This window comes from Oncorhynchus gorbuscha, linkage group LG16 (genome assembly GCF_021184085.1).
Source record: "Oncorhynchus gorbuscha isolate QuinsamMale2020 ecotype Even-year linkage group LG16, OgorEven_v1.0, whole genome shotgun sequence".
In the NCBI taxonomy this organism is placed as follows: domain Eukaryota; kingdom Metazoa; phylum Chordata; class Actinopteri; order Salmoniformes; family Salmonidae; genus Oncorhynchus; species Oncorhynchus gorbuscha.
Window position 1 is genome coordinate 74,818,114 of NC_060188.1, and position 13,808 is coordinate 74,831,921.

General features: G+C 43.3%; 2 protein-coding genes across 2 annotated transcripts; both read left to right on the forward strand.

The window, feature by feature from the left end:
- The first annotated feature begins 4,270 nt into the window (after positions 1-4,270).
- On the forward strand, positions 4,271-4,699 carry LOC123999824 (profilin-2-like). The gene has a single exon (XM_046305839.1). The coding sequence runs from the start codon at positions 4,271-4,273 to the stop codon at positions 4,697-4,699; it is 429 nt and encodes a 142-aa protein (XP_046161795.1).
- Positions 4,700-7,128: 2,429 nt separating this feature from the next.
- On the forward strand, positions 7,129-12,030 carry LOC123999448 (zinc-binding protein A33-like). Its single transcript, XM_046305261.1, has 6 exons — positions 7,129-7,905; positions 8,391-8,486; positions 8,628-8,861; positions 9,509-9,531; positions 9,634-9,749; positions 10,995-12,030. The coding sequence occupies exons 1-6, from the start codon at positions 7,279-7,281 to the stop codon at positions 11,537-11,539; spliced, it is 1,641 nt and encodes a 546-aa protein (XP_046161217.1). The 5' UTR covers positions 7,129-7,278; the 3' UTR covers positions 11,540-12,030.
- Positions 12,031-13,808: the final 1,778 nt, after the last annotated feature.

The window sequence follows — 13,808 nt, forward strand, 5'->3', positions numbered from 1 at the left end:
GTCTCTTGAGGGGGAAAAGGTTTTGTTGTGCCCTCTTCATGTCTGTCTTAGTATGCTTGGACCATGATAGTTTGTTGGTGATGTGGACACCAAGGAACTTGAAGCACTCAACCTGCTCCACTACCTCCTATTCGGCCCGCATTTTCCTGTAGTCCACGATCAGCTCCTTTGTCTTTCTCACATTGAGGGAAAGGTTGTTGTCCTAGCACCACACTGTCAGTTCTGACCTCCTCCCTATAGGCTGTCTCATCGCTGTGATCACTGTTGTGTCATCAGCTAACTTAATTATGGTGTTGGAGTCGTGTTTGGCCACGCAGTCGTGGTTGAACAGGGAGTACAAGAGGGGACTAAGTACACGCACCTGAGGGTCCCCGGTGTTGAGGATCAGCGTGGCAGATGTGTTGTTGCCTACCCCAGGAAGTCCAGGATCCAGTTGCAGAGGATCCTGAGGTCCCAGGGTCCTTAGCTTAGTGATGATCTTCGTGGGCACTGTGATGTTGAACATTGAGTTGTAGACAATGAACAGCATTCTCATGTAGGTGTTCTTTTGTCCAGGTGGGAAAGGGCAGTGTGTAGTTCAAGATTGAGTCATCTGTGGATCTGTTGGGGCGGTATGTGAATTTGAGGGGGTCTAGGGTATCCAGGAGGATGCTGTTGATGTGAGCCATGACCAGCCTTTCAAAGCACTTCATGGCTACCAACATGGCTACCGGCAGGTTACCTTTGCTTCCATGGACACAAGGACTATGGTGATCTGCTTGAAACATGTACAGTGGAAGTCGGAAGTTTACATACAACTAGGTTGGAGTCATTAAAACTAGTTTTTCAAGCACTCCACAAATTTCTTGTTAACAAACTATAATTTTGGCAAATTAGTTAGGACATCTACTTTGTGCATGACACAAGTCATTTTTCCAACAACTGTTTAAAGACAGATTATTTCACTTATAGCTCACCATATCACCATTCCAGTGGGTCAGAAGTTTAAATACACTAAGTTGACTGTGTCTTTAACAGATTGGAAAATTGCAGAAAATGTCATGGCGTTATAAGCTTCTAATAGGCTAATTGACAGCATTTGAGTCATTTGGAGGTGTACTTGTGGATGTATTTCAAGGCCTACCTTCGAACTCAGTGCCTCTTTGCTTGACATCATGTGAAAATCAAAAGAAATCAGCCAGGACCTCAGAAGAAAAAGTGGTTCATCCTTGGGAGCAATTTCCAAATGCCTGAAGGTACCACGTTCGTCTGTACAAACAATAGTACACAAGTGTAAACACCATGGGAACACACAGCCGTCATACCGCTCAGGAAGGAGACACATTTTGTCTCCTAGAGATGAACGTACTTTGGTGCGAAAAGTGCAAACCAATCTCAGAACAACAGCAAAGGACCTTGTGAAGATGCTGGAGGAAACGGGTACAAAAGTATCTAGAAATGTCCTCTGGTCTGATGAAACAAAAATTGAACTGTTTGGCCATAATGACCATCATTATGTTTGGAGGAAATGGAGGAGGCTTGCAAGCCGAAGAGCACTATCTCAACCGTGAAGCACGGGGGTGGTAGCATCATGTATTGGGGGTGCTTTGCTGTAGGAGGAACTGGTGTACTTCACAAAATAGATGGCATCATGAGGATGGAAAATTGTGTGGATATATTGAAGCAACATCTCAAGACATCAGTCAGGAAGTTAAAGCTTGGTCACAGATGGGTCTTCCAAATGGACAATGACCCCAAGCATACTTCCAAAGTTGTGGCAAAAGGGCTTAAGGACAACAAAGTCAAGGTATTGGAGTGGCCATCACAAAGCCCTGACCTCCATCCCATAGAAAACTTGTGGGCAGAACTGAAAAAGAGTGTGCACGCAAGGAGGCCTACAAACCTGACTCAGTTACATCAACTCTGTCAGGAGAAATGGGCCAAAATTCACCCAACTTAATGTGGGAAGCTTGTGGAAGGCTAACCAAAATGTTTGACCGAAATTAAACAATTCAAAGGCAATACTACCAAATACAAATTGAGTGTATATACACTTCTGACCCACAGGGAATGTGTTGAAAGAAATATAAGCTGAAATAAATCATTCTCTCTACTGTTATTCTGACATTTCACATTCTTAAAATAAAGGACGCCATTGAGATTGACCTAAAACAGGGAATTTTTACTCTGATTAAATGTCAGGATTTGTGAAAAACTCCGTTTAACTGCATTTGGCTAAAGTGTATGTAAACTTCCGACTTCAACTGTACATTCCTCCTACAGATAACCATTAACTTCTGGTGTTGTAACCAGATTGTGGCACTCCTCATTTCAATAGGATACCTGATGACTAACAATATTTAAAGTTTAGAAGTCAGAACCCATCAGTTGTAAACTTTCATTCATAGGCTAGGTTGTAGCAACCTCATGATGGCTAGTCATGACTTCACTGTTTGAATGTAAAAAATGTGTGATCTCACTTTGTTTACCTAATTGGGTTTATTGTTTACCTAGCTTGCTAGCTACATGTCTTAAGCTAAAGTGTTGGCTCCCTGGCTGACATTGTTATTCATATCCCAGAGCACTTTGCTTTTCTAGTTAGAGCCTAATGTTAGCTTTCTAACATTGAACCTGGTTGGTTAGCTCCCAGCACTCTGTGCCATTGTTAGGGCTGTGTTCATTGTTGTTTAGCTAGCTAATGTTAGCTGGCTGGCTCATTAGTTTACAATTATTATTATTTAATTTAATTTTTTTGTACTTTTATTGAACTAGGCAAGTCAGTTAAGAACAAATTCTTATTTTCAATGACGGCCTAGGAACAGTGGGTTAACTGCCTGTTCAGGGGCAGAACAACAGATTTGTACCTTGTCAGCTCGGGGGTTTGAACTTGCAACCTTCCAGTTACTAGCCCAACACTCTAACCACTAGGCTACCCTGCCGCCCCATGTTATGTTACGTATGATCTTACACTTTGTTTACCTTGCTAGGTTCATTGTGTGCCTAGCTAGCTAGCTACATGTCTTAAGCTAAAGTGTACTGTTAGTGTACTGGCGCTGTGTTCATTGTTGTTTAGCTGGGTGGCTGGTTAGCTAACATTATGTGACGTGTGTACAACACCCATTGAATATGGCCGGTGTCAGTAAACGTCTGCAAAAAAGCGTAATGAAATTGTTGCCAGAAAGAGCTGGTTAGACTGTTCATGTCATTCATAGGTAAACAAATCATCGGCCAGAGCTTCAAGTGTGTGCTTCAAGAGCGAAATGAGATGGGTGGGGCTATGGCTTAAGAGTGTGTGAACAATGCTGAATGGGTGTAGACAAAGAAGAGCTTTTCACTAGATATCAAAACATTCAAAGGCCATTTTCTCAGAAGTGAGTTTAAAAGTTGATCAACTTTCAAAGCAGATTTACTTTCTCATTGTTCCTCAAATGCAGAGAATGATATACCATTTTGTAGCCCTGAGTCTCTACTTTTATCCAATGTAAAAAAATATAATAAAAACACAATTTCAAATGTTGCTACATAAGACCAAATCCAAGTGTTAAGTCACATTTGAGTATCATGTTGTAGCCTAAACCTATCAATGTTACATTGAACTAGGTGAATGGAATATGAATGACAGTCATCCAATATGCTGTAATAGAAATAAGGCCATGCTCATGAAAAAATAAATGTGTCCTCCCTCATCATAAACAGCACTGACCGCCACTGGTTTGCAAGGTACGGGATACATTTGTTTTCAGCAACAGTCAGGTATTTTGTTGGAAACTAACATTTTGTTAGGCTTGGGGTGATCAGATATTATGAATGGAGTTAAACACAAAAGTTATTGGCTGAATTTAATTACTGATTTTATTTATTTTCTAATTTTCTCCACCCCACTTCAGATGAGTATGTCCATGAGTAATACAATTCCATCTCCTGCCATTCCTAGATCCTGTATGTGAATTATAATACAGGTAATGGCAGACTTGCACTTTGGCCACTAGATGTCTGTATTCTGCTTCTAATTTAGTGGTAGGCTTTGTGCAACAAAAGGGGATGACATTATTAGTTATCCTTTGTGACATCACAGAAGTCTGAGACACTTCAGTTGACACAGTGGCAGTATTTCACTGACATGTTTCCCCCACACCAACAAGGTAGGTTTTTAGGGAATTTTCAATATGGACCCATGTTGGTAGATAATCTTCATACTTGATCACCATTCTGCACACTTCCTGCTTTCATAAGCTCAGGCTAAAATAAATTAATATTTTCAGGGACACATCCCTCCACCCTCTCCCCAGGAATGGCATTGCCCAGCTTGCAGCACTATGTGGACAGGTTGATGTTTGAGGGCCAGTGTGCAGACTGTGCGTTGGTGAACGTCAGTACCCGCAGGGTGATGGCGGCCACTCCAGGGGGATCACTGGAACATCTGACCCGGCGTGAGATTAGGAGGATACTGGCCAGGAAGAGAGAGGCCATCCAGACCCAGGGAGTGAGCCTGGGGGGGCTGCGCTGTGCCCTGGTGAGGGACAACATGGTCACCCCAGGGGAGAGGTCAATGGACCTGCGCACCAAGCACAGGCCCAGCCGGGGTGTGGCCGTGCGCCGGACACGCCATCTCCTCCTGGTGCTCCTCGGCAACAGGGGGATCAGCAGCGGATTCCTCAATCACAAGGCCTATCAGATGGCTGCATGCCTTCGCAAGGCAGGATCATCACAACTTGCTTGAATTTACTGCTTACCTGAACTCTTGCTTGGGAGGATATTTCTGTGTCATGGACAGTATGGGATATTTGACAGAGTAAACTGTCTAAAACTGTCTACACTGTGTCCTGTAGTTAGTGACATATTTGTGCTTCTTTAATTGTGTAGTGACCTAGAATACAGTGACCTAGTATGCAAGACAAGTATACACAAGTCTGTATGGCCAGGTCCCACATTGTCATTACAGAATTACATGGTCAGCCACAGACCAGGATAAACAGGCAATGTGACAATAACTGACAAACAGACAGTTAAAAAGTTAAGTGTCAGACACTCAGTTTAACAAGTAGTAGGCTAAGTATGCCTGCTGCTTGGAATACAAGACACCAATAGCAGAGTAAATACGTACCCTGTCAAGAATCTTGGAGAAATGGTCACACATTGCGTTCATAACTTGCATAATAGCATAACCTGAGTCTAAGGTCTATAATATACATTCAGAACAGAATGTATTAGAGACGTGAACAATTAAGGAAGAATTTCAGGCACTGCATGCACGAGTCACATTTAACATCAGGTAGAAGAAATAAAGGGCATATGCTCAAAATATGACTTCAGCCCATAGTGTTTGACAAGGTGTTTGTCTACATTGGAGTGCACTTAAAAGTAACCAGCTACCGCAGGCTGACACTGTACTGGTTATTGAACTTAATTGCGTTGAACTATCCTCCCCACATTGTCTGATACTACTGCGCTGTTGGAACTAGGAACACAAGCATTTTTCTACACCCACAATAATATCTTCTAAATCAAATCAAATGTATTTATATAGCCCTTCGTACATCAGCTGATATCTCAAAGTGCTGTACAGAAATCCAGCCTAAAACCCCTTTAGCAAGCAATGCAGGTCTTGAAGCACATTGGCGAGGAAAAACTCCCTAGAAAGGCCGAAACAGAGAGGAACCAGGCTATGAGGGGTGGCCAGTCCTCTTCTGGCTGTGCCGGGTGGAGATTATAACAGAACATGGCCAAGATGTTCAAATGTTCATAAATGACCAGCATGGTCAAATAGTAGGTCTGGGGCAAGTAGCACTTCCGGTGAACAGGTCAGGATTCCATAGCCACAGGCAGAACAATTGAAACTGGAGCAGCAGCACGGCCAGGTGGACTGGGGACAGCAAGGAGTCATCATGCCAGGTGGTCCTGAGGTATGGTCCTAGGGCTCAGGTCCTCCGAGAGAGAAAGAAAGAGAGAATTAGAGAGAGCATACTTAAATTCACACAGGACACCGGATAAGACAGGAGAAATAATCCAGATATAACAGACTGACCCTAGCCCTCCGACCCAAACTATTGCAGCATAAATACTGGAGGCTGAGACAGGAGGGGTCAGGAGACACTGTGGCCCCATCCGATGATACCCCGGACAGGGCCAAACAGGAAGGATATAACCCCACCCACTTCACCAAAGCACAGCCCCCACACCACTAGAGGGATATCTTCAACCATCAACTTACCATTCTGAGACAAGGCCGAGTATAGCCCACAAAGATCTCCGCCACGGCACAACCCAAAGGGGGGCGCCAACCCAGACAGGAAGATCACATCAGTGATCTGTGTATGTGTATAATAAAATTAGATTTGATAAATTCACACACTTCTATTGGAAAGTTCAGTTATGAAAAACCTGTTTGGGTACTCACATGAACATGGGTGTAGTTGGCTATAGCTGACTGGAGCTCCAGATGTGCGAGTACACACTTCAATGTACTATTTAAGCACAGTAGGCTTCCACACTTAGGAGTTTATAGAGACAAGCCATCACTGTTCACTTATATATTTTTTTATACATTTTCTGCCAGTTGATTATATATTTTGTCAGTGATGTTACAGTATATGGTTCTTTGAAATAATGTAATACCATTGTTTAGTGTGATGAAAAATGTAGGTTGTTTTCCAGCCAGCTAAAGAAAAAATAGGGCACATCTGTTTTGACTCAAAGATTTCACATACAGTACTGTAGGACTAAACACACACACACACACACACACACACACACACACACACACACACACACACACACACACACACACACACACACACACACACACACACACACACACACACACACACACACACACACACACACACACACACACACACACACACACACACACACACACACACACACACACACACACACAAGGGATTAACTGATTCCCATAACTAAGCATTATAGTAAAGTGGATTATTAACAATGCTATTCTGCTCAAGAAGCAGGACTGCACTGCAGTTACCACCATAACTTCTCTACACAAACAATCAGAGCACAGAATGACCATGGCTGGCCTGCCTTATTTTCCTGACTAGCTCTGGCGTCAGAGGGGGAGTTTACAAAGGGGCCCACAGAGCACCCCTGCCTATCTGGGATGGAGCAACAGAGAGGCCGCCTCCTCACCAGCCCCTTCCTTTCCCACAATCAACAGGAAGACTGAGCTGAGTCAGAGCGGAGACCAGACAGAGAGGACCCAAACGCTCAGGAGACGGAGGACGTCTCAAAAGCTTCCAATCCAGCACAAAAAAAACGATAAGTCTGAAAGAAGGAATGAACATAAGGTGTAAGAATCACAGAGAGGTGGAGAAACTCCAGTTAACGTCTCCACACAACGCCGAGGTGGAGAAATCAGACAAGAAAAGTTCCAAATACAGGGAGGGGGAGCTTCCAATGCAAACTACAAATGAAAAGCAGAGGTCGTCTAGTATGGCTGGGCAAGTATCCAAGAGCTCAGCACAGCGACTTAGCCGAGACCTGACCTGTTCTATCTGCCTGGACCTCTTCAAGCAGCCTGTCTCCCTGCCCTGCGACCACACCTTCTGCCAGGCATGTATCGCTGGCTTCTGGACGGGCCCCAGAGGCCAGGTCCAGGGGGGGTCCGGATCCTGTCCCCAGTGCAGGAAGGTCTTCCCTGGCCAGAGCTACCGGCCCAACCGCATCGTGGGTAACATAGTGGAGAGCTACTGCCAGGGCCTGGAGGAGAGAGAGGGGCTGCTGGGGGACATGGGCGTACCAGAGAGGAGCCTTGCTCCTGCCCCGTGCTGTGGCCGGCACCGAGAGGAGCTGAAGCTCTACTGTGAGGAGGACCAAGAGCTGTTGTGTCTGGTGTGTGGACTCTCTCAGGAGCACCGGAACCACAACATGGTGTGTGTCCATGAGGCACAGCAGAGATATAGGGTAAGTCCAAATTCTATTTGACTTGTGTTGCCTTGTTACACTCTTACATTTTTCAAAGAATGCTAGTAAAAGGCTTAGCTCAGAGTTTAAAAAACAACTAAACCAAGGGTTCCAGTTGCAGGGGAAATTGAAGACAGGTGGTGCTATGGATTGAGCAGTAGAATTTTGCTTGGGAGGAATTGAAGCAAAAAAAAGTTGATTTGATCAAATGTTGCACAAAAAAAACAAAGTGACTTGACATCAACAACTACAATGTCAATGACTTGTCACATCACTTTACGTGTCACTTTTTTCTGTAAGACAAACTTCTCATTATTCTCCCCACATTCTCTTGTTAAGAGTTGCATCCAGATTGTTTCCCATAACATTCATTAACCAGCCCCACTCCAACAGCAGATTACTGTATTTACTGTAAGGCCTGGTGTAGAGAACAGAAGCCTGATGACGACTTTGAATCATGCTGCTACTTTATTCTGGCCATGCAGGCGTCTCTCAGCAGTTCCATGGACTCTCTGAAAGGGGAGCTGAACACAGCCCTGCAGTGTGAGAGAGAGACTGAGGACGAGGTCAAGAAGCTCAAGGTGAAACGCTCAAGTATCTACAGCTTGTAACAATCTGTACATTGCACATAAACCTTGAGTGTCTCATAAACCTTGACCCTCTTGAACTAACTGCCATTGGTAAAACCCCACAAAAACCCCACACACTTTCTGTCCCCCCAGGAGCACACGGCAGACCTGAAGCAGCGCATCGAGGCCCAGTTCAGCGACCTGCACCAGTTTCTGTACCAGGAAGAGAAGCTGCTGCAGGTGAAGCTGAAGACAGAGGAGCGCAGGGAGCTGATCAGGCTGGACGAACACAAGGCCCTGCTCTGTGTGGAGGTCTGCCGTCTGCAGAGGGCCATGAATGAGATCGAGGACAAGCTGAGGGAACAGGACCCCTTTACATTGCTGCGGGTGAGAGACAGGGTAATTCTAGGCTGGTGGAATTTCACATGAGAAGTAACTCAATGAGCTTCCTTGACGGGGGAATGTGAAAAATATGTGTTTCACACTGAAAAGTTTTAGGTTAGATTTTATGTTATTTTGCTTGTGCTGTTTGAAAATTATGTACTGGATGGGAGGACAAAACTAGCTTGCACACTTCTAGACATTTACATCTGCTGTAATAAGTTAGTAAGTAACCATTCTAGGCATTCTACAGGAAGGTCTTTCGGATAGCAATGAGTAGAGTAGTACTTAATTGATCCCAACTTGGGAAATTCACTCAGCATTATCCTTGATAAGGACAAGACCCTTATCAATGACAAACACATAAAATACACACAATGGCCCTCCAGAGTGCAGGGAGGGACCCTTCAGGGTGGAGCACAGGCAGGATGTGGGCCCATGACCTCACTCCTGGTCAATGGTGAGGATAAGGAGATTATAGGGAAAGCAGGCTCAGACCCAGGGACTTTCCCCCAACCACTGGGAGATCCCACACGGCCGCGATAGCGTGAGCTCAGACACTGATGTCATGTGGAAAACAGCTTTCTCTCATTTTACCCACTGCCAAAACTAATCAGCACACTCTCCCCTCTGTTTTTCCTGTCTCGTCCCAGAATATCAAGACCCTGGTCCAGAGGTGAGTGCGTGATGGGACGTGGGACGTTTTAGATTATTATTCCATAATGGAGTTTTCATGTTTCTGATATGTATTGTCTGAAGCTTGTGTTGCCTTTGGCAGGCCGACTCCCAAGTTTGAAAAGCCTACTCTCACGGCCCCCAGCCTGTGTGAGGGTCGGTTCGCAGGGCCCCTGCAGTACCGAGTGTGGAAATCACTGAAAGGAAGCATCTACCCAGGTACTGTAAGGCATTAACCTTTAGAGTGGAGGCTTGCTGAGGGGAGGAAGGCAAATAATAATGGTTGTTATGGAGTCAATGGAATGGTATCAATCACATGGAAGCCACGTTTGATACCATTCCAATGACTCCATTCCAGCTGTTATTATGAGCTGTCCTCCCCTCAGCTGCCTCCACTGAACCTTTAGTAGAGTGACTGACAATTACTGCACTCAGGAGCAATAATTCAGGAGCTTTCAGCAACTATTTTTCCTCTGCAACATACATGAATTGCCCAGAATTGACTACTTGACAGTTATTTTGTTATTTAAAATGGAAAGTTGAAACTGCTACTGGGAATTATACTGTGTTCACATTGTCAAATCAAATCAAATGTTATTTGTCACATACACATGGTTAGCAGATGTTAATGCGAGTGTAGCGAAATGCTTGTGCTTCTAGTTCCGACAATGCAGTAATAACCAACGAGTAATCTAACAATTCCACAACTACTACCTTATACACACAAGTGTAAAGGGATAAAGAATATGTACATAAAGATATATGAATGAGTGATGGTACAGAACGGCATAGGCAAGATGCAGTAGATGGTATAGAGTACAGTATATACATATGAGATGAGTAATGTAGGGTATATAAACATAAAGTGGCATAATTTAAAGTGGCTAGTGATACATGTATTACATAAAGATGGCAAGATGCAGTACATGATATAGTGTACAGTATATACATATATATATATGAGATGAGTAATGTAGGGTGTGTAAACATTATATTAAGTGGCATTGTGGCTAGTGATACCATTGTTTACATCAATTCCCACCAATTTCCATTATTAAAGTGGCTGGAGTTGAGTCAGTATGTTGGCAGCAGCCACTCACTGTTAGTGGTGGCTGTTTAACAGTCTGATGGCCTTAAGATAGCTGTTTTTCAGTCTCTCGGTCCCTGCTTTGATACACCTGTACTGACCTCGCCTTCTGGATGATAGCAGGGTGAACAGGCAGTGGCTCGGGTAGTTGTTGTCCTTGATTATCTTTATGGCCTTCCTGTGACATCGGGTGGTGTAGGTGTCCTGGAGGGCAGGTAGTTTGCCCCCGGTGATGCGTTGTGCAGACCTCACTACCCTCTGGAGAGCCTTACGGTTGTGGGCGGAGTGCCTTACGGTTGTAATGCTTTGTATCTGTGTCATGGCATGTAAAATCATGCAATACCTAACTTGACCAACTAATTTTCCCTTATTCTCAGTTCCGGCCGCCATCACCTTGAATTCGAGCACGGCCAACCCCTGGCTTAGCCTGACCTCCTCCCTCACCTGTGTCCGCTACCAGACCTTCAACCACTCTGTCCAGGACAACCCCAACCGCTTCAATGCTGCATTGTCCCTGTTGGGCAGTCAGGGCTTCACCTATGGCCGCCACTACTGGGAGATAGAGGTCTACAGCAGCACTGTGTGGACCGTGGGTGTGGCTAGAGAAACTGTATCGAGGAAGGGAGTAATCAAAGCCTTGCCGGCCAATGGCTTTTGGACCCTGTCCCTGTCCTATGGAATACAGTACATGGCCTGTACATCGCCCCCTACTGTGCTTTCACTGGAGGAGCCTCTGGCTAGGATAGGGGTGTATCTGGATTATAAGAGGGGTCTGGTGTCTTTCTACAATGCAGAGAGCATGACTCATCTCTATACGTTCCGTGAAACCTTCACAGAGACGTTGTACCCCTACTTCAATCTGGGATTCCTGGATAAAGTGCATGAGAATGAGCCCCTCAAAGTTTTCCTTCCCAAAATCTGACAGATGCGGCACTTATCTATTCCCCACAAAGCGTGAGGCCATCCTTACACTGGTGTGGTGCTAAAATACCCTCAGAATCTAACTGTTAGATTATAAGCTATATATATTATATTATATATAGCTATTATATTGTTTGAGATGTTAGAGAGGGTAAGCAGGCCAACTGTAAATAATAAATTTTTCAAATGTAATCTTGATGTGGGCCAGAGATTCACCATCAAGGTTTGTTAAATGTATGCGCAATAACCTTTTGCAATATTAGTGTAAATTGTACGTGACTGGCGTAAACAGAATGATGAATACAAAATTGCCTTATCGTGTACAATGTAAAGGCAGTTCAATATTTTGAGACATAAATGGGCCAACTATTTTAATAAGTAATCTTCAATGCATAATATAATCTTTTAGTGAATTGTGGATATCATCAGTATTTCAAACGTTCACCTCACAATACTGTACCATTCAAAATAAATAAGAATTTGTTTTGTGTCTCTGTGTTGAAATAGAACCTGATATTTGATCTGGATAGTCTCAGCACAAACAGTAACAGGCATAAACACACTTCTGCATGGTGGATTTGTGCATATCAGAGCACAGGAAAGAGGAATATCATTAAGACGTCATTTGAAAATAGTTTTCTGTGTGGTTGTGTCAGTCTTTCTTCCTGTGATCCTTTTGGCTTAGCCTACAGTACATTGAACCGAGCTGAGTAATGCGTCAAAAATATTGGAGTAAAATTGATGGACCATTTCCAAGAAATCCCTGACTAATCAAGAAAGAGAGAGAGCGAGCGAGCAGTTTAAACCTGCACAGTGATTTTTTTGTGTGTGTACCATTAGCAGTAGCACTTTGAGGAAAACATTCTCATTCCACCATGCAGGCTGATACAACCAACACACATCAGGAGTGGTCCCGTGTGACTCAGTTGTTAGAGCATGCCGCTAGCAACACCAGGGTTGTGGGTTCGATTCTCACAGGGGATCAGTATGAAAATGTGTCTTGAGTATTTGGACAAATTCACTTTTCAGTGAATTAAAGTAGTATTTTTTGGTCCCATATTCCTAACACGCAATGAATGCATCAAGCTTGTGATGCATTTTCAGTTTATTTTAGTTGTGTTTCAGATTATTTTGTGCCCAATAGAAATGAATGGTAAATAACGTATTGTGTCATTTTGAAGTGCCTTTCATTGTAAATAAAAACATAATTTGTTTCATAACACTTCTACATTAATGTGGATGCTACCATGATTACTGATAACCATGAATAATGATGAGTGAGACAATGAAAGAGTGATAAATATCAAACTCTCCAAAAATGTTAACCTCCCCTCACTTATTGGTAATAGTGAGAAGGTAGCATGTTTTGGGGGTATAATCTTTGTGCCTCTGTAACTTTCACACTCATTATTTCGGATTGATTCAGGATAATCCATAGTCATGATAGCATCGACATTAATGTAGACGTGCTTGTAAACATATTCTATTCTTATTCAAAATAAAAGTGACTCCAAAATGACACAATACATTATTTACCATTCATTTCTATTAGGCACAAAATAATCTGAAACACAACCAAAGCAAACTACAAATGCATCCAACAAGTTTGTAGAGTCACAAGCTTGATGTAGTAATTGTGCGCTAGGAATGTGACCAAATAATACAATGTTTGACTACTTTAATATGTTATAAGTGAATTTGTCCAAATACTTATGACACCTTCAAATGGGGGTACTAGATACATTAAGAGCTTCAATTTTTAAACGGTAAAAGAGATATTTATGAAAATACCCTCAAATAAAAGGTGACATTCTGAACTGTCACCTCATATATAACATTTGGTCTTAAATCCAAAATGGATTGTAGAGCCAAATGAAATGTTTTAGCTTCACTATCCAAATAAATACAGTTGAAGTCGGAAGTAAACCAAAAACCACATGCACCTTAGCCAATGTCAAGCCCTGGCCATAGAGAGGCTTTTTATGCAGCTGTCTATCGTTGTCTCTGATTGAGAACCATACTTAGGTACCCTTTTCCCCCACCTGTTTTGTGGGAAGTTAACTTTGACTTTGTTCAGGGCACATAGCCCAAAGCGTCACGGTTTTGTTCTTTGTTTTGTCGGTGTCATTTTTAATAAAAATAAAATGTACGCTTACCATGCTGCACCTTGATCCAGTCCTTCAGCCAGCCGTGACAGCCAAAAACAGTTCAACTCAGTTTTTCACAATTCCTGACATTTAATCAAAGTAAAAACTCACTATCTTAGGTCA

What these genes read in the sequence shown, in the direction of transcription:
- LOC123999824 (XM_046305839.1), top strand. Translation starts at nt 4,271, where the DNA reads ATGGCATTGCCCAGCTTGCAGCACTATGTGGACAGGTTGATGTTTGAG.
- LOC123999448 (XM_046305261.1), top strand. Translation starts at nt 7,279, where the DNA reads ATGAACATAAGGTGTAAGAATCACAGAGAGGTGGAGAAACTCCAGTTA. An exon ending in ACGAGGTCAAGAAGCTCAAG is followed by an intron (nt 8,487 to 8,627) that starts GTGAAACGCTCA and finishes CTGTCCCCCCAG; the next exon opens with GAGCACACGGCAGACCTGAA. An exon ending in GAAAGGAAGCATCTACCCAG is followed by an intron (nt 9,750 to 10,994) that starts GTACTGTAAGGC and finishes CCTTATTCTCAG; the next exon opens with TTCCGGCCGCCATCACCTTG.